This window comes from Urocitellus parryii, chromosome 6, assembly GCF_045843805.1.
Source record: "Urocitellus parryii isolate mUroPar1 chromosome 6, mUroPar1.hap1, whole genome shotgun sequence".
In the NCBI taxonomy this organism is placed as follows: domain Eukaryota; kingdom Metazoa; phylum Chordata; class Mammalia; order Rodentia; family Sciuridae; genus Urocitellus; species Urocitellus parryii.
This window is the reverse complement of record NC_135536.1, coordinates 89,409,466-89,433,462: the sequence shown is the minus strand read 5'-3', so window position 1 is coordinate 89,433,462 and position 23,997 is coordinate 89,409,466. Positions and strand designations below refer to the sequence as shown.

The 23,997-nt window shown below is 46.6% G+C and overlaps 1 protein-coding gene across 1 annotated transcript; it reads left to right on the top strand.

The window, feature by feature from the left end:
- On the top strand, window positions 1-22,504 carry Pla2g4d (phospholipase A2 group IVD). Its single transcript, XM_026390157.1, has 20 exons — window positions 1-63; window positions 3,904-3,976; window positions 4,167-4,303; window positions 4,990-5,121; window positions 5,797-5,837; window positions 6,193-6,235; window positions 7,550-7,613; window positions 8,014-8,150; window positions 9,137-9,247; window positions 9,375-9,412; window positions 9,583-9,718; window positions 10,068-10,204; window positions 11,975-12,197; window positions 18,909-19,026; window positions 19,401-19,538; window positions 19,764-19,871; window positions 20,014-20,208; window positions 20,466-20,632; window positions 21,186-21,372; window positions 22,278-22,504. The coding sequence occupies exons 1-20, from the start codon at window positions 19-21 to the stop codon at window positions 22,502-22,504; spliced, it is 2,457 nt and encodes an 818-aa protein (XP_026245942.1). The 5' UTR covers window positions 1-18.
- The last annotated feature ends 1,493 nt before the right edge of the window (window positions 22,505-23,997 follow it).

The window sequence follows — 23,997 nt, the reverse complement described above, 5'->3', positions numbered from 1 at the left end:
GGAGTTGAAAGGATTGGCATGGAGAGCCTGTCACCTGAGGGACGACCTGACCATCCTCACCAGGTAGTGGTATTTGCTGAGCCCATGGGCACCAGTCAGAATAGGGCCAGGGGCCATTGTGCATTCTGAAAGCAGGGTGGCTCTGGTTTCTGTGTAGACTGAGACAGAAGGTGCGAGTGTCTGTGCTTGGGGATGTGGAGTGTGTGGGTGGGTGAGCAGCACCATAGAAGCAGAGGCTTGGCCAGCAGAACCTCCCTTCTCTACCATGAGTGACCAGGCAGGCAGTAGCACCATTGGTCCCTTCTCTTTCTCCTCCCAGATGCATATGCTCCACATCAGAGAACAGTGGCTGCATGTTACAAGGGTGAGCTACCAGGCTCAGAGTCTAGTGTCTTAGGCCAATGGACTTCCCAGAACTGGCTGGTGCCCTTGGATCACCCTGTGTGTCTTAGATTCTCAGGGAGCCCAAATCCCCATCCACTGCTGATTATTTATTGGGTCCAAGAACTGGGAGGCTGCAGGAGGCCAAAGTGGCCTAGAGACTGCTTGCTCGACCCTTGCCATGTGCTTCCCCTCAGTCTAGATCACTCATCTTTTTTCAGGGACCAAGGCCAATAGGATTGGTTCCTCAGGTTTCCCCTTGTAACAGTGATTATAAGGCAGGCTAAATGTGCCAAGGTCATTGTCCAAAGTCCTTTGCCTAATTCCCAGACCCTGATGGGCTGCTTCTCACTTTGGTCCTGAGACCCAGGACTGAGTTGTATCTAGACAAATAGCTCCTGACTGTGGCTCCTGGGAAAGACTTGGTCAGGGCAGCCTGGACTCATGGAATCTTGGGTGAGATAGTGAGAGTACCCTATCACTGAACAACAATATCCATTGCTCCAGCCTGAGGTCTGGAGGATCTTTCCCCAAGACATGTATCAGTGGAAACATTCATATGGGGCCTCGGGAACCAAAGTCTTCAGGGTGGAGGTGGGCCCAGTAAGCCCCAACTCCATCACTATTTCCCATCAGGATCCCCATGTCTCAGAACAGCCAGCTATGGAAGTTTCTGAAATGCCATCCTTCCAGCTCATCTTTCCACCCCCACCTCATCCCCCCTCCCCACCCACCACCCTATCCCCCAACCTGCTCTGGGTCTAGCCCTAGGGGTAAAAGCAAAAGCCCCAGACTAGAGAATCTGGAAGTCTGCCTTATACCTGGGAAGCACCTTACTTCTTGTTGGTGTTCCTAGGACTGGGTCCGTAAGACCAGGTCCTCAACACACAGGCTGTAAACCCCCGTGGCAAGTGAGACCCAGGCATAGTTTCACTGACCTTTTTCCTGGAATGGGGGGCCTGGAGCCCGCACTGGTGGCAGCAGTTTGGCTGGCAGGGAAGGCTGGGAACCAGGAACTTGTTCTGGGACATGCCTCTGTGTGGTCTGGGAGAGTCAACTCAGCCTGACTCCGAAAGATATAGGGCCTAGGGCTCTGCCCACAGTGTCCATCATCTGCTCTCCAGCCTCCTTCATATTTCCCCCAGTCACTGAGGTCCAGCAGTTGAAAAGGACAGGACTGTTCATTCTCTATTCTTGCCAAACACTTAGGATTATGGTCACAGATACGAGGCACCCTATTCTGCAAGGGCTCAACCCATTCAAGCTCCCTTGAGCCACACCATCACCATGGGCAGGGGTCAGTGCTGAGCCTCTCACAAAACTTCCTGGCAAACATGGCCCCTGGGCCTTTCTAGGGAGGACCAGTCATTGTAATTATTGTCACAATCTTAGCAATGGTCACAGAGGTGAAGAAAGTGGGGGCTTCACCCAAGGAGAATAACCCCCTGGGGTGTGGGGCTTTCTGAGGTTAAGAAACTTAGTGATTGGAGGAAGAAATGGACAATAATACTAAAATTGGGGATGGTGACTGATTGGCTGGAAATCAAGCAAAGGGGACACTTCTCAGTAGCTCCAAATAGCTTTAGAGCAGCCCACAGGCTGTGGACTTGTGGAGTCTTGGCCTCGCGGAAGGAGCTGGGAAGTGAGGTCTGGCTACCTGTGTCCTTCCTCTGTGTTGGAGTTTCAGCAGGGCCCTAGGATCATCTCAGTCATGACCTTCTCTGTGGCAGGCAAATGGGGAATGGAACCGAGTGTCTAAAATGTCATTAAATCCCTTCCATGGTTACACCTCTGCCTTAAAGCCCATGGGGTTGAAATGTTGCTGGTGTCACTGGAGTTAAACCCCAAGAAGAGAGAAATGAGTCTACCTTGCTGGGGGATCACATGTGCTCTGCTGAAATGACAGGGACATTCAGCATGGAGTGGGAGAGGGTAGGGCCAGAGTCAGGAGATGCTCTGCTGCAGCCCATTGTCCTTTATGGTTCTCTGTGGGAAACAGAGAGTGGGGTCCTCATGGCACAGAGCTAATTCCTAGATGGCAGCATCCATGCAAGGATTAGTTCCTGTGGGCATGGAGACCAGCTATAGGCAGGAAGTGGGGCCAGTTGTGGAACACAGTCAGGATCCAGCTTTGGTTTCTCCATACCACTGTTTCCCCGCCACCCAATGCCACCTGTTCACATAGAGGCACCACGCTGCATCTGTCTCCCTTGGGTAGGAATAGAAGGGGTGGGAGTGAGGAGATAAGGGTCCTCCTTACTCAGTATAGGTCTACCCTGGTGGCAGAGCCCACTGAGTGGCAGGAGACTCAGCCTGGGATTTTCTTGACATAGGGAACTTGAGTGGGTTCTCTTTCAGGGCTACCACATTGTACATCTCCAGGGCTTACCATTTCATATGCCTCCATGCGAGTGGTACCCATTGAGGTCCTATCACCTGTGGCCCTGCAGAGTCCCTTCCTGGCTGGGGGCAGACCTGTAGATTCCCCTGGGCAGGTGATGCCCATTCTTAAGGGCCTTTCCTGTGTAGACTCTTCCTGCTGGGGTCAAACAGTGAAGAGTTGATCCTCTTGGTCAGGCTCCTTATTAGGATGATGCAAGGCCTATGACCTTCCTTGGGGTCAGCCCACAGTCCTGCCAGGCCTGTTTGAATTACCTCAACTTGTGAGGCCTAACCATCAGAGGTCGGTGCAGGGTGCCCAGACATAGGCCGCTGAACACCAGGATGAAGAAACTTGAGATCCCCTAAACCTAGCAGTGCCAGCCTCAGCCGTGCCCTTCTGCCGTCTGCTTTTCTTCCTGCCACCCATTCGCTGCTCATCTTTTCTGCCCCTCCATGTTCTGCCCACTCATTTTCTTCTCCCTCATCACTTGGGCATATCTTAGGCCCTATGTGGCCTCCTGAGCATCTTCATACACAATGACCCTTCACCCACAACACCTACTTCTCACTGTGCCTGATGCTCCTGGAGTTGCCTAATTCACACCCAAGAAAGCACAGATAGCCTGAGCTCCCTGTTAGTCCCAGTAGATATCACAAGCCACTGGGCTCCAGGTCTCAGCCTCCTTTGAGACACTGGCCTAATTCCTGTCCAAAGGGCTGAGGGCAGGATGCTGGGAGGCAGGTCATGTTCTTCACCAAAGGGCTGTCTTCCCTGGGAGCTCTGGGTGTGGCGAACCCCAAACTGATCAGTGAGGTGGCTGCTCCTTGGCCCTTGCTTTGTCCTCTACACTTGAAATCCTATTCCTAAAGGGAAGAAACGATCCCACAAACTGCCACCAAGGTGGTCTGCTGTTCCCTGTAAGCTGCAACCCAGAACCATTAGCTCCAGGACAATGGTAGACAAAGGTTATCTGGTCCCAAGAGGATGTTTCCAGAAGGTCTGGCAGTCTGGCAGCATCACCAAGTATGGGAAGATTGGTGGGAATGTGTCTGCAGCCAGGGACTTGGGCAGCACAGCAGCTCCTGATTTGAGTAACAGAATGAGCAGGAGAGACTCAGTAGTTTGATATTTCTCTCCAGGGGGAGGCCTCAGCCTGCTGGCAGCTCACTGTGACTGTCCTGGAGGCTCGGCGGCTGCGTGGACATGACCTGTGTGAGTCTCTCCTGGGCTCCCAAGGGTGCAGGGAGGATGGGTCGCCTTGAGAAAGGACCAGACAAGTACCTAAGGGTTGGGCTGAGCAGCCCACAGCAGCCACTGGGGTCTTAGTAGGAATCTGGCAAGGCCCCCTGGAAAAGGATGTGAGGACTTCTCTCTCTTCTGATGGTTCTCTTGACATTGGCAGTGAGTGAGGCAGACCCATATGTGATCCTGCAGCTGTCAACCGTTCCTGGAACAAAGTTCAAGACCAAAACAGTCACCAACTCCAGTCATCCTGTATGGAATGAGACCTTCAGTTTCCTTATCCAGAGTCAGGTCAAGGTAAAGGCGATGGTATTCTTTTATTTTTTTTCTTTTTATTTATTTATTTTTTTTTAATGTTGGTTGTTCAAAACATTACATAGTTCTTGATATATCATATTTCACATTTTGATTCAAGCGGGTTATGAACTCCCATTTTACCCCGTATAGATGGTATTCTTTTTGCCAGTCACTTGCAGACAGGCTAGAACCCTCCTCCTGCAGGGAGGGTTCTTGGGGTAAAGTATATCTCCTCCAGATCTCATGCAGAGAAACTCTGGGAAGGATAGTGTCTTTTTGCCCCAGTCTGTTTGTGCTGTAGGTGAGAGAATGTATGAAAGAATGAACACAGTCCTTCTACCCCCGGCTACAGGATAAACCAGCAAACTGCTGATCCTCTCTAAGCCCATCTATGTTGTGAGACAGTCAGTGCCCCTCCTGAAGGGGTTGCTGTTGGGTTAAAGGAGGCACTGCATTGTGGACTATAGGCACATTGCCTGCAGGCACTTGCCTTAGGTACACAGGGAACCAGAGTGGGGAGAGAGTTTCTTGATAGAATTTGATTTTTTAAATAAAAACAAAGATTAAGAGGGGGAAATCAGGAACTTTGCTTGAATTCCTTATACTTCTTTTAAGTTTTACAGCTCTATGTGAGCTCTTGGTGCTATGAGTAGATAATATGCTAAGTTGTTCTTTTGGGCCCCTAGAATGTTCTAGAGCTGAGTATCTGTGATGAAGACTTAATCACGAAGGATGACGTCTGCTTTAAGGTTTTCTATGATGTCTCAGAAGTCCTCCCTGGCAAGCTGCTCAGGAAAACCTTCTCCCTGGATCCCCAGGTGGGTGGGGAGTTCAGGATGAGATCCACTTCTTCTAGCTCCAAACTGAGGAAGTTGTTCAGTTCCTCCCACCTAAGGAATGTTGCTAGGTTGAACTCATCTATAAAAAAATGTAAACAATTCTCCCAGAAATATTTGCATTTTAGTAGAAAAGGAACCGCTTTAGCTGTGCAGTTGCAGATTGAATTACCCAATTCAGGAGCTTTAGTCATCTGGGAGGAAGGTTTGGGAGGTGAATTTGCTACATCTCTCAAAACACAGCTCAGTGCAACCACCTCAGGGCACCTCCATCACTCCTGCTCATGGAGCCCAGGGCCTGCTCTGTGAAGGTCTTGGGGCTCTTCCTGCAGCAGGCTTGGGATAGGGAAGTGCAAAGTTCCGGGGTCTCCTCAAGAGGAAGAAGAATTAGGCCTGGACATCTTCAATCCTCCTTTGGCCATGTTCCTTGTCTTCCTCTTCAGCCTGGCCTAAAGCTTGGGGACCCAGAAGAGAGGGAGACCTGTTCTACAGACTTACTATTGTAGATTACGTGAGCAAGGAGCCCTTCTTGCCCTATCCTCAGTTTCCTCCCTTGTAAGTTGGAAATAATTGTAAAAGCATGCTCCCCTTAGAGGCTGCTCGAGATGGTTGTCAACTATAATATGTTCCTGACTTGCTCATCCTCTTTGATTTCAGAGACAGCAAGAGTTGGATGTGGAGTTCCTGATAGAAAAAATGTGAGCAATATTTCCAGAGAGTGGCTGAGGACCCCTCTATTCAGGGAAATGGCCCTGACTCAGACCCTCTTGATCTGTCCAGCCCAGTTGCCCCTCATCTCCTCATCCCTTCCAAAGTGGTCCTAGAGAATTGAGGACAGAAAGCCCAAATTTCCCTTGGCCTGCTCTCTCCTCTCACCTTCCATTCTGCAGAGGGCTCTCTCCATCACCCTAAATCTTAGCCAGGATTTAAGAGCCTGCAGCATCACCCTGGGAGAACTCACATGGGGGTGGGGAATCTCGGCGACCAGGGGGAACCAACTCAGGATGCTTTTGCCTTTGCGAGGCCAGACTCTAAATGGTTTGACTTTTCTAGGTCCAGCTATCCAGAAAACCTCATCACCAACAATGTCCTTGTGGTAACCACCTTCCCCGGGCTTAGGAAAGGGGCCCGATAGCAGGGGGCAGGGTGTGGCTGAGAAGGAACAAGGCAGGGGCAGGGCTTGTAGTAGACCATCCCCAGCCTCTCAGCTAGGTGGTCACCTGGGGCCATGTGGCTTGGAGACAGTGGTCACCTGGAGCTAAAGGTCACATGGAGAGCGGGGAGGTGGGCTCTGCTGAGAGGAGGTTTTGGTCCAAGACTGAATGGTTGAGGGATTGTAGGGGAAATTTTAGGTACTTTCTGAAGGTGTTTAGTCATGTAATGAACTCCAAGTTCTTAAGACAGAGTCAGAGTTCTTCCCTGGAAGTCCTGGTGAAATCCTGCAAGCCAGGCCCACCTTCAGGTTGTCAATTTTGAGGTCACTGAGATTCAGAGGGAGTTTCCAATATAGTGTGCTTCCAACCTAGGCAATCAGGGTCAGTCAACTCCTTCTGGAGACCTGGGAGGGTCCTGGTTCCCTCTTTCCCAGCAGCAAGCTCACCAGAGTGCAGTGGACAGGAAGGACCACAAGGTGGCGAGTTCCTCATGAGAAGTTCTCTGCTCTGTGACCTCAGCCTGGCAGCCCTGGAAAGGAACTGGAAGCTAGAGTCCTAGGATCAGAGATGGTGCCTTGGCACAAAATCTAAGGAGGCTCTCACCCTCAAATGTGTGCAAGTGTCAGTTTGATGGACTAGATTTCTTTTTTAAAGAATACACACTAACATGAAGTCATACCTATGACAACTTCCCATTCTCTGGGTGCCAGAACCCAACAGTGGGTTGGTAAATTCAGTAATTCTAGGGAGAGGGCCAATCACAAGGGTAGGCAGGGCCATTGCCAGGGTGCTTAACAGACAAAATGCCAGGGCAAGTCCCTTCAGTGCCGACAGGAGGCATTCTAGTCACTCCTGGGTTCAGTGTTTCTTCATCACCCCACTGGTCATCCCGTGGCCTGTGTCTACATGCGCTACTTGGGAGTTGTTGTAGTGGAAGACAGCCACCAGGTCAAGGCTGCAGAGAAACAGAGAAGAAGGACCTGTGCCTGGGAGCTGGGGGCTTTCAGAGGTTCCATAATTTCCATAAAGTCAGGAGAGCTGAGGTGGGGTGGAGGTCTCCTGGCTGCTGTGGAACTTCAGGCTGAGCAGTTGCAACAGTTCTGAGAGGGAGTGAAAGGCTCCTGTTTCCAGGCTCACGCCAACCCCTCTTCTTGTTAGTGTGTATTGGATTTAAGGCAGTGGGGCTTAGAGGGTTGAGGTTGAGGAGGCCTCAGTTTACCCTGCAGAGCTCCTGCCCATGATGTGGTCTGCCCCAGGCCCGAGAGCTGTCATGCCTGAATATCTGCCTGGACAGAGCGGGGAGTACAACACTGACTGCAGGTAAGATCTGCTCGGAACCAGGTCTGGACTCTGCCTGGAACATGGAATGGAGGAGGGCTGGAGAGGGAGGGTCAGAGAGACAGACACACAGGGAGAACTGCAGAGGGCAGGAGTTGAGCAGGAATAGAGCGTGCCTCTGCCTTCTTGACCACAGGAGGGCAGCATGTCTCCTCTGGGAGGGAGATGAGCCACTGAACTGAATGAGAACATGTCACAGGATGTGGGAATCCCATGGGGGTTGTGAGGTCCAGCAGGCCCAAGAGGGCCCTTTTCAGAATCCTGCTTACCACGTTCCAGCCTCCTGGACTCTGCCATACCCAACCAGTGTTGCTGGTTTCCCAGGTCCTAGCTGGTTCCAGGCTCTTGTTCCCCATATGCTAACTGCTCACTCTCTCCCTAGGACAGGACAAACTGGAATTGGAGCTGGTGCTGAAGGGGTCATATGAGGACACACAGACATCCACCCTAGGCACAGCCCCTGCCTTCCGCTTCCACTACCTGGCAGCCCAAGATGCAGAGCTGAGTGGGCACCTGAGGGTGGGTCTCCACTCTCCAACTCTCCTGCCAACTCCAGCCTTTAGCCAGCTCCAGTTATTCCTGGTCTTCCTCCTGCCAAGGCCAGGCCCCCTGTGACCTTGTCAGCCTTTCCCAGTTAGGCACCCGACCCTTGGAAGACAGTGAGGATTCTCAGGGACTGGAGACTACTACAGCATGTCAGTCTTTGAACCCTCCGATGACTTTTCTATTTTCTTAGAATAAAATTTGATGTGTTGGTCCACAAGGCCCTGCGCAGCCTGGCCCCTGCCCACCTCTGCTGTCTTATTTTGTTCCATGTTCCCTTTGTTCATGATCCTCCAGCCATACTTGTTTCCTCTTCCTTTCCCAACATGCCACATGCTTTCCCTGTCTTCCTCTGGTTCCATCCAAGGGGGTGGCCTTCTCCACCCTCTCCTCCTCCTTCATATCTCAGTTCAAATTGCACCTCTTCAGAGGATCCCTCCTTGACTCCCCACCTCAAACAGACCCCACGTTTGGTTACATCATATCACACTGCTTATGTCCTTCACAACACTCATTAACATTAGTTCATTGCCTGTTTCTTTATAAAATTCTAAATGTGATTCAGTGAGACCAATACCTTTGTACTAAATATTATCTATGATGACAATGATGATGATAATGATGATGATTTGGTACCAGGGATTGATTCCAGAGGTGCTTAACCAATGAGCCACATCCATAGGCCTTTTTATTGTTTATTTTGAGTCAGGGTCTTGCTAAGTTGCTGAGACTGATCTCAAACTTGTGATCCTCCTTCCTCGGCCTCCCAAGTCACTGGGATTACAGGCAAGCACCACCAAACCCAACTAGCCATGATTATTTTATAAATATTAGTAATTATAATTGTTACTAGTTTTATATTATCAGAGAGTGGCTTAGGCTATCTTGTTCGTAGTTAGATACTCAGAATTATCAAATGAGTCAATGAATGAATGAACAAACGAATTAATATTTCCCTCCAGAGTTCCAGAAGCAGTGGATTGAATTCGGACAACTCAGCTGGGCACCTCACTGTGCCCTTGAAGTCCTTGGCCATAGGGAAAGAGGTGACCATCAATGTTCCTACAACAAATGTAAGTTGCCTCAACTGGATTGGAAGTGCCAGTTGAATGAAATTGAAAGAGCCCAAGACCCCAGGGGATACCATGTCTGGCTCAGGATCTGGGATATTCTAAGCAGGGTCTCTTGCTTTGATTTCAGGCTCCAGGAGTGAGGTTGCAGCTCAAGGCAGACAGCTGGTGAGGGGCATTCAAATCTGTGGGGGCAGTGAGGGGTGAGCAGGGGAGGGGAATGCTGTGGATCTTGGGGTTGGAGCAGAGAGATTATTTGGCAGCTCATTGTGGAGATAGTCAAACAGTAATTGAGCCATGCATGGTTCCTCTGACCCCCTGATCCTGCACTGCTCTAGCCCTAAGGAACTGCCTGTTCGCCTGGGCTTCGATCTGTGTGCTGAGGAAGAGGCCTTCCTGAGCAGGAGGAAGCAAGTGGTGGCCAAGGCCCTGAAGCAGGCCCTGCAGTTGGACAGAGACCTGCAGGAGGATGAGGTTTGGGGGTATAGGAGAGATGTGGATGCACACACTCTGGACTGGCCTTAAAGTAGTACCTGATTCCTATGCCCCCTACAGATAATCCAGTACTAGAGAATGGATAGTGCGGGTGTGGGGGGAGATGTGGGCCATGCCTAAGTGCCAGGGTTCTTGCTCCATAGGACTCTGACCTGGGCTGAAAGCTGTCCCTTCTTGGGTAAGGGTTTGCCCTACCTCTAACCCTGACTCCAGTGGTCCATGAACACAAGGCCCCCTCCCTGGAGACAGGGAGCAGGATGTACTCCTGGGTAAGGAAGGAGGCACATCATCCTTGTTGTTGTTAAACTGATCTATATCTCTGTTCCAGGTCCCTGTTGTGGGCATCATGGCTGAAGGAGGAGGGACCCGTGCCATGACCTCCCTCTACGGCCACCTATTGGCTCTGCAGAAGCTGGGTCTCCTGGACTGTGTGACCTACCTCAGTGGCATATCAGGCGCTACATGGTAAGGGCAATGGGGGCTGGAACAGCAGAGGTGGCCAGGTCCCAGAGGGAGGCTGAGTGGATGCTAGAGGAATCTTTTTTTTTTTTTTTTTTGTTATTTTGTAGTTGTAGATGGATACAATACCTTTATTTTATTTATTTATTTTTATGTGGTGCTGAGGATCCAACCCAGTGCCTTACACATGCCGGGAAAATGCCCTGCCACTGAGCTACTATCCCAGCCCCCAGAAGTAGCCTGTGTATGGGAATGCCAAGTGGGTATGAGTAGTATGATCATCAGTAGTAAGATGTGACAGGGATCGCTCAGCTTTTTTAAAAGGTAAAGACAGATGTATATGAAAGTGCTGCCATGTGGCGGGGGGAGATGCAGGAGGCCCCTCCTAGATGCTACCAAGGCACTGGGAGGTTGCTGATCCAGTAGGAGCTGGGTTTGATCTTGGCAATCCCACATACAGGCTTGGGCACCCTTGAACAACTTCTTTCTTCTTATTCTTAGTTGGCTTATGTCCAAAATGGGTGTGCATATGCCATAGAATTGGAATAGACAGCCATGTAAAACATTTAACCTAATGCTTGACACATGCCAGGAGCTCCAAGTTGGTGGATCTTTTTTAGGTTTCATAGTTATTACCTGGGTTAGTGCACATAACACTTTTTGAGGTAGTTTCTCTTCTTGCTCATATGTGATAGAGATGAGGAAACTGAGGTTAAGAGATGCTGTTTGACCTGAAGATAGCATTGTCTCCCTGCCCCCTCATCCTTCCTATGATGTTAGAAGTTCACCTCCTTGAGTCTCATTGAAATATGACTTTGAGGGCCTGGGGTTGTGGCTCTGAGGTAGAGCACTTGCCTAGCATGCATGAGGCACTGGGTTCAATCCTCAGCACCACTTAAAAATAAAATAAAGGTATTGTGTCCATCCACAACTAAAAAAGAAAAAAAAAATATGACTTTGAGGAGGAAAATAGGAATAAACTTCCGGGGAGTTTAGATGACAGCTGTTGACAAGCAAATTCTCAAAGGGCTTGAGGATAGGTCTGAAGATGGGAGGGGTGTCTAGTGCTGACCAACATGGTAGTCACTAGCCATATATGGTTATTGACTTCTTAAAATACGGCTGGTTCAAATTAGGATATTTGGGCTGTGGATGTAGCTCAGTGGTAGAAACCTTGCCTCACATGTGAGAGGCCCCTGGTTCAATCCCTAGTTCCACAAAAACAGAAAACATTTTATATTTGTAATACATCCAAAATTTGGATGTGTTACAAATATAAAATATATACTGAATTTGAAGATTTGTCTTGAAAAAACATAAGTTATATAAATAACTTATCCATAATCAACCTACACTTTGAAATAATACTTTTTGCATATATTGAATTATTAAAATTAATTTTTACTGGTTTATTTATACTTTTTTAGTGTGGTTACTAGGAAATTTAAAACTACCTATGGGGTTGGGATGTGGCTCAGTGGAAAAGTGCTTACTTAGCATGTGCAAGACTCTGGGTTCCATCATCAGCCAGCACTATACAAGAAAAAAGATAAAGAAAGAAAAAAGAAATGTTAATTAATTACATATGTATCTTTCACATCATTTTAATATTCATCATCATTGATCTGGAAGAAGAGAAAGCCCTGATAATACATTTCCAAATTTGCAGATCCTTGGCAGCAGGAGCAATGTGCTGGGAGTAGATAGAGGGCGGGAAGGAGGAGCTGTAGTGCCCCATTCTGGGTCCCAGCATTGTCTTGCCCCTTGTTCTCCTAGGGCGATGGCCCACCTGTATTGGGATCCTGAGTGGTCGCAAAAGGACCTTGAGGGACCCATCAGCCATGTCCGGGAACATCTGACCAAGAGCAAGCTGTCAGCCTTCTCCCCAGAGCGCCTGGAGATCTATCGCAGAGAGCTGCAGCTGCGGGCTGAGCAGGGCCACTCCACCACAATTGTGGACCTGTGGGCCCTGGTGCTGGAGTCCATGCTGCATGGCCAGGTAGAGCACATGCCCAGATGGGACAGAGTGGGTGCGGGCATTTCTTTTTTTTTTAATATTTATTTTTTAGTTGTGGTTGGACACAATACCTTTATTTTATTTATTTATTTTTATGTGGTGCTGAGGATGAACCCAGGGCCTTGCATGTGCTAGGCGAGTACTCTACCACTGAGTCACAACCCCAACCCGGGATGTGGGCATTTCTTAAAGAATCTGGGAACCACACCCTGTGTCAGTATCTTTTCAACTTTGGAATGCTACCTTTCTGAGTTAGACTTTTCTTCAATTAACTGCCATGCAGCAGAAATTTCTGGACCTCCTAAGATCTGGGGATAAGTCAGGGTCAGTTAAGCAAACAAAACTTTTGCATTGTTTTGAGACAATAAGATTTCTAGAACCACTTTTTAAAAATTTATACTGCAATATGAAATGTTATCATTTTTCCTCATCTTCAGATAGAGTTAAAAGCACAGACTTTTGAACCAGATTCCCTGGGTTCTAATTTAAGTGTATTTTACTTTCTGTGTATCATTAGGCAAATCACTTAACCTCTGTCTGTTTTCTCTGTACAGTGGAAATGAGAACAGTATTTTTTCTCTTGGGTGTGTTGTGAGCACTCAATGGCATCTTGGCATAGAGTAAGCACTAAAGGGTTAGCTCTTATATGTCTTTACTAGTATCCTAACATCAAGACAAAACTGAGCATATAAATTTTGGACCACAATGTTTCTTCCAGAAGAATTTAATAAGTTAACTGCTGGATCTCGCATTAACTGATACAATTATTAAAATTTAATTATTCTTTTACATTCCTGTTTTATCACATATAATTATCTGAAAAAAGTTTCAAATGGACTAGAAACAACTAAAAGACAAAAGTGTCTTTTAATATGCAAAACAAAAAGTAAACTGACTGGGGACAGGCTCGTGTAGAGCCTGGGCTTAGCATGCACAAGGCCCTCGGGATCAATTGCCAGCACCACAGAAGAAAAGGGAACTGTCAAGGATATTAATAGCAGAAAGAAGGAAATGAAGTCACTTCAATTTTTTTCTTTAAATTTTATTCTCAGCGGCAAGCACAATGTTGCTTAGAAACTACAAACCATTCTTTTGTTTTTTTAAAAAATATTTAGTATGCAAATATCAATATTTATATAAATATTTATTATTTAAGTCTTCACACCTAAGAAAATGAAGGAAGCACAGAACAATATAATGGATATGCAGGATCTCACCAACCAACCTAAGAAATGAAATGTTACAGATAGAGTTGAAACCCCATGTCCCCTCCCCCATCCCATTTCCCTCCCACACCATCACGTCATCACATGCATATCTATAGTTCATATACTTTAGTCTATTATATAATCACATATATTTAATATACTTTTATTATACACTATTTTATTACATATGACTTTAATACATGTACCCTTAAGAAAGCACAATATTATTTGAGTGAACAACTGTGTACAAGAATCCTTATTCAGATATGTTAGAGATTCTCTAAGACTCTAAGATATATATCCAGCAATTGAACTATAGAAGCATTGAGTCTGTATACCTTCAACTCTCCTAGCTGTGCTAGATTGTTCTACAAAAGAGTGGTTTTAATTCATAGCCCCACTATCTGTGTATATTAGTTCCGTTTTCTCTACCTCTTCTTCAGACTTAGATTTTTTTTTTTCATCTATGGATGTAAAAGCAAACTTCAGTGTACTTTTGCATTTGCTTGATTTTTAGTGACACATCATATTTTCAAGTCTATTTATCATTTGGGTTCCTCTTCCATGAATTGTCTCCTAAAATCCTTTTCCAATTTTCTATTTTTAATATCATCTTTAGAATTTTTTCAATATTCTGGATATTAATATTCTTGCAATTTTTTTTTGGTACTGAATTTGAACCCAGGAGACTTTACTACTGAGCCATATCCCTAACCCTTTTAATTTTATTTGGAGACAGGGTCTCACTAAGTTGTCCAGGTTGACCTAAACTTGTGATCCTCCTGCCTCAGGCTCCCAAGTGGCTAGGATTATAGGCATGTGCTGCCACACCTGGCCTAATATAAGTTTTGAAGATCTGTTTCTTACAAATAGGACTTGAATTCAACCAAAATTTAAGTGTTATAGAGGCAGGGCCCACTTTATTTCAGATGGATCCAAACACCCCCAGTTTTGTGTACTGATTTTTCCCCTCCCATCATTGGCATTAAGACTTCTATCACATCGGGTTCCTATAATCATAGGACTCGTCCTGAGCTCTCGATTCCATTCTCACAGGACTTATTATCTATCCCTATGCCAATAGCACCCTGACTCAACTATTGTAACTTTCTAATAAATCTTGGTATTTACTAGGGAAAATTTACCCCTGGCACCTTGGTTTTTCTTTAGAATTATCTTGGCTACCCTTGGCCCTTTGCTCTTATTACTACATAAAATAAATAGTTAATCAAGTTTCATGATAAATGTTGCTGGGATTTTGGTTGACACAGCATTGGATTTATAACACCAAAATAATTACTTGAAATATTTTTATTTTATTAATATTCTATGTCTTCTTTTGATCTATTGTTTAAGATTCATATTCAGATTTTTGTTTTGTTTTGTTTTTATTGTGTGTGCTGGGGATTAAGCCCAAGGCCTCATGCATGCCAGGTAAGCATTCTACTACTGAGCTACATCCCCAGCCCTTATTTATTTATTTTAAATTTTGAGATAGGGTATCGTTGAGTTGCTTAGGGTCTCGCTAAGTTGCTGAGGCTGGATTTGAACTTGTGATCCCCCTGCCTCAGCCTCCCCAGCTGCTGGGATTATAAGAGTGTACCAATGCACCCAGCTTCCCAGTTCTATTTATTTATTAATTAATTTATTTTGGGATGGAGTCTCCTTAAGTTGCCCAGGCTGGCCTTAAACTTGTGATCCTTCTACCTCAACTTCCCAAGTAGCTGAGATTTCAGCTGTGCACCCCTGCTCCCGCTCATATTCAGCTTGACTTTTTTTTTCTTTTTTTTTTTGTTTTAACGGTTTTTTTTTTTTAGTTGTAGGTGGACACAATACCTTATTTTATTTTATTTATTTGTACATAGTGCTGAGGATCGAATCCAGTGCCTCACACGTGTTAAGCAACTGCTCTACCACTGAGCTATAATCCAGCCTTGAAGGTGTTTTATTGACTGAATTTTCTGCCTGCTGGCAACAACTAGTTACTATAGTGAGGAGAAAAGCTTGTTTTAACAGCTCACTTCACAAGGGGCTAGGAAATTTAGTATGATCCCAGGCTATAAAGAGGATTTCTACTTAATCACCACTTGATCCTCTAGCAATGTCTTAATGTGTGGTTTTATGTAAAAGGTTTATAGTCATTTTCAAAAAGACAAAATTTATTTCATTCTTTATTTTTCACAAGAATAAAAACCCCTGTGACATTATTGACCATCTATGTATTTTTTGAAATGAGCACCTATGCTGCTTAAAATTTTGTCCCCATATAAAAGTTTTTCAATTTATTGTTTCCTTTATTTTCTTAGCTATCATGTTTTACCTCTTAATGATAATTTATTATAATATATTCTTGTTTGTTTGTTTTGGTACTGGGGATTGAACCCAGGGGTGTTTTACCACTGAGTCACATCCCAGCCCTTTTTACTTTTTATTTTCAGACAGAGTCTCACTAAGTTGCTTAGGGCCTCACTAAATTACTGAGGCTAGCCTCAAATTTGTGATCCCCCTGCCTCAGATTCCTGAGTTGCTGGGATTATAGATATGTACCACCATGTCCAGCCATTTATGATTCTTAAAATAATGTTTTATTCAGACAATTTTAGCATTGATTTCTAATTTTTTATAAGTCTTTAGAGAAAGGCAATTATTTATTAGCTCTATAATATACTAATCTAAGTATGAGAAGTCATTGTGAAATATCAGAAAAACTTCTTTCAAGACAAATCCCAATTTCATTAATATCATGTATTATTAGGGAAGTATCATATCTTGAAACATTACTCAGAATGAGCTTGTCATTCTACTTATGTCTAAAACATTGGTTCAGTTCTTATAACAATCTACTACAAAAATGAACCAGTTATGCTGGGGGTGTAGCTCAGAGGTAGAGTGCTCGCCTAGTATGTGCAAAGCCAGACTTTGATACCTAGTCCAACCCCCCCCCCACACACATACTAGTTATAATCAGTGCATTTCAAACTAGTTATATGTGTGTGTGTAGGGGGGTACACACACACATATAACTAGTTTGGGGATTGAATCCAGGGGTTCTATACCACTGAGCTGCATCCCCAGCCCTTTTTATCTTTTATTTTAAGACAGGATTTTGCTAAGTTACTTAGGACCTTGCCAAATTGCTGAGGTTTTCCTTGGACTTGCAATCCTCCTGTCTCAGCCTCCTGAGTTGCTGGATTACAGGTGTGTGCCCTCATTCAAACTACCTCTTTAGATTTTTTTCCTTTATTTTTTGCTGGCAAGTCTTGAATTGCTTAGAAGCTCCTTACCATTCTAAAGGAAAAACTCCTAGTTTTTCTCCTATCTTCTCTTGAGTGAAGAGGTTTTTACATATTTTTCTGCAATACTCAACAAAAAATTTTACTTGTACACTGCCTGAACCAGATCAACATATTACCAAGCACCACCATTTCCAGTGGGTACCTTGAGTTGTCAGAATGATGTTCTGCAGCATTGGGGATACTTACTTGGAAACTATGGGGCTAGAGACCAAAAATCCTATGCAGCTTAGTTGTAACTATCACAGGGTATCCTTGGTGCTGTTTTAGTAGGTGTAAGGGTTGCTTACCCTTTCCCAAAACTTTCTCTAGGGCAGAAAGTAAAAAGCCATTTTCCCCTCATTATACATATAAAAAGAGCAATAAACAGTATCGCTAAATAAAAAGACATTAAGCTGGCAAGAATGTGCATGCCTGAAATCTCAGCCTCAGGAGGCTAAGGTAGGAGTATCTAAAGTTTAAGCCTCAACAACTTAGAAAGACCCTTCCTCAAAATAAAAAATAGAAAGAGCTGGGGATATAGTTTAGTAGTAAAGCACCTCTGGGTTCAAAACTCAATACCATAAATAAATAGATAGACATTGAAGCTGGTGCTGCTACACAGCTAGACCCCAGCTACTCAGGAGGCTAAGGCAAGAGGATTGAAATTTGGAGGTCATCCTGGGAAACTTGGTAAGACCCTGTCTCAAAATCAAATTTGAAAAAAGATTGGGGATGTAGCTCAGTGGTGGTAGTAGAACACTTGCCTTGCATGTACAAGGCCTTGAGTTCAATTCCCAGTATTGCAAAACAAAAAAGACATTGAGAAGGGAAGTTGCTGATGTTAGTCAACTTTTACCCTCCCAATCACATGGACACATTCACTCTGCAGCACTGACTTATTGATGTTGTTGAGATAACATCACCTATAGCAGGAGCTCAGGCCCTGTTTGGAGATTGTTCTGTGGATTCCCTCTATAACTCAAGTTATATTGGGTACCACTGAAGAACTGGGGGAAAGATGCATGAGTTGACACATGAGTGCTCTTGTCAAGTGACAGAGGACTATCAGGAAGGGGGAAAGACACTACTTGTGCTAGATTTTTGCCACAATTATGGGAAGGGGACTTCTTATTGGGTAGGCTGGGCTAGACTCTTAGGACTCAATCTCACTGATCATCAGAATCCCTTGGGGAGGTTTTTTAAAAAGATAAATTCTGAAGTGACTTCTGATAGACTGATTCTCATACAGGCCCGTCAAGCTATGTGTTTAACCTTCTTTATAAGTAAATTTGGATATAAGGGCTGGTATGGTAGGTTGGGAGCTTCTTAGGTCTCAACACCCTTCTACACTAAAAAGCCTAAGGCAGGGATGACATGTGCCATCCTGTCCAAAACTGCCCAGGGCCACCAGCCCCGGCCTCATCTGTGGCAGCACCATTCTTGTCAAGGCAGGGTTCTGGGCAGCTGCCACCATTCACCTTTTACCTTGAGGGAGTTTGAGAGGAGCCTCATGTACATCTCTGAATAGAATGTGAACTTTCTGTATCCCTAGAACTCAGGGAGGCTCTGTGGGGGCTCCCCCCAAATGCAAGCCATGGTCTTTGCCATCAGTGACAGAGCTTGGCATTTTATTAAAGAGAGAGTTAGAAACAGAAGGCAGGAATAAACCACAGGGTACAACCTCATACTGTGCAAACAAAGCAGGAGAGGAGGAGGAGGAGGAAGAGGAGGAGGAGGAGGAGGCAGGAATGCCAGGAAAATATCTGGGAGGGGCTGAAACTTGAACCCTAAAAGGGCAGCAAGTCCCCTGGCATAGCTCAGTGTGTACTAAAAGGGGATTGCGGTGTGCTTTCTGGAAAGCAATGTGTGCATGCATACATGTGTGTGTCTTTGTGTCAGTATTCACTTCTGCTCCACTCATAAATCCATAAAGACGGAGAAGGACAGTTGTCATTGTAGTCTTCGGGAACGGCCTTCCTGGGAGATAGGCAGTACACAACCTGCAGAGCCCTACATGGCCACCTTGCATATGGGCCTGATGAGGACATGGGGACAGGAATGGGAACTGGGTGCACATTCCTCCCAAATCCCAGTGAAGCAGCCACCTCCTCCCCCCCAGCCTGTGTTCCTGCCCTGCCCTTGTCCTGGTAGAGTTGCTGCTTTCAGGGTGCTCCCACCCTCACTTGGGTCCTCATGTCCTCCAATCCCAGGTTGTGGATCAGAAGCTGTCAGGACAGAGAACAGCACTGGAGCGGGGTCAGAACCCTCTACCTCTTTACTTGAGCCTCAATGTCAAAGAGAACAATCTGGATACCTTCGAATTCAAGGGTACAGTCCTATTCACTCCATCCTCCAACACTCACACTCCCCAAATCCTCTGCACCCTGAGAATCCCCAGAGAATTCAATCTAGAAACTTCTATGCAGATTGTACCAGCCTCTGGAAGGGTGGTGGTGCTAGTAGGCCCAAGAGTCTGCCTGGGGTGCTCCCTGCCCTTGGGTGGGTCTGGTGTTTGAACATGCAGATGGGGTAGGATGGGGCCGGTTAACCTAGGAGCCTGCATTCCTCATGTTTCCTGAGTTGGTGCCAGTCAGGAGGAAGGCTGAGGCATGCCAAGGGGCAATATCTTTGACCCTTGGCAGAACTCAGCCTCCCCCAACCCACACAACTCACATTCCTGCCTCTCCTTCCTGCCACTTTAGAGTGGGTTGAGTTCTCCCCCTATGAGGTCGGGTTCCTGAAGTATGGAGGTTTTATCCCTCCTGAGCTCTTTGGTTCCAAGTTCTTCATGGGGCAACTGATGAAGAGGCTCCCTGAGTCCCAGATCTGCTTTCTAGAAGGTAAGGAGTGGTCACTCTGCAGGTTTCTTCCTGAACATGAATCCTGCAGAGCCCCAGGGTGAGGGGCAGGGGTTGGGCAGTGGGGAAGAAAAGCCATTGGAAGAAAAGCCTTTTTCCAGTTCCCATTTTCCATCTGCACTCAAGAGTGGGGACCGCTGGCTTCCAGGTGGAAAAGACAGGGAGCAGGTGCCTGAAAGCTGACCTCTCTGTGGGTTTGGTCTTCAGGTATCTGGAGCAATATTTTTTCCCTAAACTTGCTGGACACCTGGTATGGCCTCACCTGCTCTGAGGGGGACTGGAAGCAGCACATTAAGGACAAGATCCAGAACGTAGGTAGGAGAGGGGACACTGAGGGGAGCTCAGGATGAGGCTGCTTCCCTTTAGATATGGTTGAGGGGATGGAGTGCCTTGGGGGAAGAAGAGCTGGACATTTCCAGGCCTCTCAGCAGAGTAATGTTTGTTCCTCTGGCTGCAGAGAAGGCACCTGTGGCCTCCTCTGCAACCTCCTCATGGATGGAGTCCTCCTGGCTGAAGTCTGGAACAGCACTGGCCCAGGCATTTAAGGGCTTCCTGACTAACAGGCCACTCCACCAGTGTGAGGCCAACTTTCTCCATGGCCTCCAGCTGCACCGGGACTACTGCAACCAGAAAGGCTTCTCCACCTGGGCAGGTAAGGGCCATAACAAAGTTGGACTCCTGGGTGAGGATGGGCCATGGTTGTTGACTGAAAGATGCTTGGGGGTCACAGCATCCACTTCTGGTCTGTAGTCTGGAGAAGATCCCATTGAGAGGTCTTGGGAAAGGCTGGGGTGGCGTGTGCACTCAGGGAGTGACACCAGATATAAGGAAGGGACGTGGAGGTGAATGTTGTTGGTGGGCTACTGTGGCAGGGTGGCTGCCTCTGACTGTCACTGCCTTTCTCACCAGACTTCCAGCTAGACCCCATCCCCAGTCGACTGACCCCCCAGGAACCCCAGCTCTGCCTGGTGGACCCGGCCTACTTCATCAACACCAGCTTTCCTTCCTTGCTCCGGCCCGGTCGCAAGATGGACCTCATACTCTCCTTCAACTGCTCCCTAAACTCACCCTTCGAGGTGCTTCTGGTTGCTCCCTGGGGACCCAAGACCCTTTGTCCAACCAGGCCAAGATCCAGGGGCAAGCAGCAAGGCCATTGAGCTACTGCCCTATACCAAGGAAGGGAGGGGTAGCAAGCTGTAACCCACAAGTCCTTCCAGGGTCCTGAGTGGGGAAGGACTGCAGTGGTGATGGGGTCCTGGGCTCCCAGGACGCCTGCATGGGTCAAATATCACCACACCAAAGAAAAATAACTGGACAGAGCTAGGAGGAGACACTGGGCATCTCCACATGCAACCCCACCTCCCCTGGGGACTTGGTAATGCTGGTATGCATATGGAGGTCACCTACTGAAGTCCTCTAGGCTCTGGGACTTGAATAATCCAACAGTAGCAATCCAAATGGAGGTAGAAGATGCTGGGTCTACATCCCACCCAAAGATTTGAACCCCTAGAATCCTCAGACTCTCTCTGAGGCACATGCAGCTTAGCTGGGCCATGAGCAGGTCAGAACCAGCTGGATGACTGGTGATGTGGGTTGATGGGTTCTCTGAGCTACCCTCTGTTCCTCCAGGCACTGCAGCAGTCGGAGCTGTACTGCAAGGCCCGGGGGCTGCCCTTCCCCCATGTGGAGCTCAGCCCTGAGGACCAACTCCAACCCAAAGAGTGTTACCTCTTCTCAGACCCCACCTGCCCCGAGGCCCCTGTCTTGCTGCATTTCCCACTGGTCAATGTTTCCTTCAAGGACTACTCAGCTCCTGGTGAGACGGCCTTTCCTCTACCAGCCAAGCAGCCTGGCCCCTTGAGGCCCTGCCCCAGTCACCAGGGGAGAGGGAAGAAAGTCTGCCCTGAAAAGGCCTTGGATAGATACCTCTGGCCTTGGTGGCTGACACTCACATCCCCGCAGCATCCTCATGTCACTGTGCAGGTTTCCTTAGAGTCATGACCCCAGGCTCCTTTAGCCTCCTCTTCCCCCAGTACCTATAGATACCCCTGAATTCCTCTAGTCCTGCTCCGGGCAGTAGCTGGGGGCATAGGTCACTTGGCCTCTTTATTATGCTGGGCAGCCCAGGTTGAGGCCCTTTCTCAGGAAGCTAGGCTTCTTCTCCTCAATGGCCTCCAAATCTAAACATGTATCACACTTTTATTTCCTCCTCCCACCAACTTGTCAGAGTTTATTTGCTTTGGGTGGGAAAATCAAATTTCTGTCTTAGTGGGTTATACCCAAATTTTTAGTTCCTACCATAATTCTAAATCTCCCAGCTTTATTCTTAATATGTTCAGCCCACATCTTGGAATTCTAGAGAAATTTTCTCTCTCAACAAAGGCTGGTTCTTACAAAGCCAAAGCTCTATTAGTTTCCACCATTTTTTAACCTAATTGACTTTCTCGTTCTGGCTGTTTCCACCTTACCCAGAAGCAACACAGAGCCGTACTGTGGAGCTGCCTGAATAGTGGAAGAAGTGTCATGCTACAGGGAATTTGGAAGCAGAAAACTCCTCATACTTAAAAATAGCATTCTACCATTTACATTGATATTTTTGGGCAAAAGGCACAGAGAACTGGGGAAAAAGCAGCCCTCCACTATATCCTATTCAAGGCTTAGTTCTGGCCAGCTGTAAAGGCCTCTGGTCCTTCTCCTGATGCCCCTTCTACCCCTGGGCAGGTGTCAAGCGCAGCCCTGCAGAGATCCCTGCTGGCCAAGTGGATGTCACCAAGGACACCTCCCCCTATGCCCTGTGCAACATGACCTACAAGAAGGAAGACTTCGATGGTCTGCTGAGGCTCAGTGACTACAATGTGCAGAACAGCCAGGCTGCCATCCTGCAGGCCTTGAGGACTGTTCTGAAGCGCAGGGCCCCTGAGGCCAGGCCTTCAAAGGCACAGATGTAAGACTGCTCAGGAACTCCAAGACTCCGAGGGCTACATTCTGACCCTCTGAAGGCTGGGAGCTTAACCCAGTCTGCAAGCTGGGCGTAGCCACAGCTCTCTGGCTGAAGTTCCCAGCTCTCCTAGGCCAGGGCTACCTCACTCAGGTCCTGTTCAGGGCAGGCTGCATCCCACCCGCCATTCTCCCTCATGTTCACAGCTAGCTCAAGAGGAAGTGGAAAGAAACTCTACTAGGCCAGTGTGTAGAGCAGCTGGTCATACCAGACAAGCTTTCACAAGTAGTTACTTTAATTCCTGAGCAGAATGGATTTGGGATGGCTTTAGGCACTAGGAATCAATCTCTCTCTCTCTCTCTCTCTCTCTCTCCCTCCCTCCCTCCCTCCCTCCCTCCCTCTCTCTCTCTCTCACACACACACACACACACACACACACACACACACACACCTGCCCCCTCCCATTCAGTATAAAGTCTTGCACTCATTCAAGTTTATTCTTAAGTATTTTATTATTTTTGATGGATTACAAATAGAACTGTCTACTTTATTTCTTTTTCAGATTGTTCATTGCTATGCTCTAGAAGCACATTTCATTTTTGTATATTGATTTTGTAGTTTGTAATCCTGCTGAACTTGCTTCCTAGCTCTCATACTTTCTGTATATTCCTTAGAACTTTCCATGTCATCTGCAAATGGAGATGGTTTCACTTCTTCTTTTCTGATCTGAATGCCTTTTATTATTATTTTTCTTTCCTAAATGACTAGAACCTCCAGCAGTATTGAATGAACGTGGCAGGAACAGACATTCTTGTTTTGTTCCTGATATGGGATGAAGGCATTAAGTCTTTCACCATTTAGCTGTGGGGTTTTCTTACAAGTTCTTTATCAGATGGAGAACATTCCCTTCTATTTCTAATTTGTTGAGTGAGTTTTTTTTAATCATGAAAGGTATGAAATTTTGTCAAGTGATTTTTTGTGTGTGTCTGTTGAGATAACCATGTGAGTTTTGTCTTATATTCTATTCTTTTTCCATTCTTTTTTTTTTTTTTTTTTGTGGTGCTGGGGATTGAACCCAGGGCCTTGTGCATGTGAGGCAAGCACTCTATCAACTGAGCTATATCCCCAATCCTCACAAATTCATTTTTAACAACATTAATAGAATTTATTGGCATTTATGTTTTATTTTATGCAAGACATTTTATGTTGTTTCTCTTCATTCTTCCAGCTGCTTAATATGTTAGGCAGTGTTATTATCTCCATGTTATCAGTGATGAAATTCAGGAGTGAAAAAGGAAGAGAAGCTTCTTCTTACTTGGTCTGCTGGGAGCTGAACTGGCCCTGGCTGCTGGCCATGGTACCCTCCTGATGAACAAAAGTACTTTCCAAGAGCACCAATGTCTTACAGGGTCACCATACAATAATGACAGAGCAAGAAAGAGGCAAGATCACTCCATAAATATGTCTGAACATGGACAAAATCAAGCTCATCATGAAACCATA

Excerpts from the sequence above, each read along its gene's own strand:
- Pla2g4d (XM_026390157.1), top strand. The coding sequence starts at position 19 with ATGGAGAGCCTGTCACCTGAGGGACGACCTGACCATCCTCACCAG. Across the intron at positions 4,304-4,989 it reads TTATCCAGAGTCAGGTCAAG|AATGTTCTAGAGCTGAGTAT; the intron begins GTAAAGGCGATG and ends TTGGGCCCCTAG. Across the intron at positions 6,236-7,549 it reads TCACCAACAATGTCCTTGTG|GCCCGAGAGCTGTCATGCCT; the intron begins GTAACCACCTTC and ends GGTCTGCCCCAG.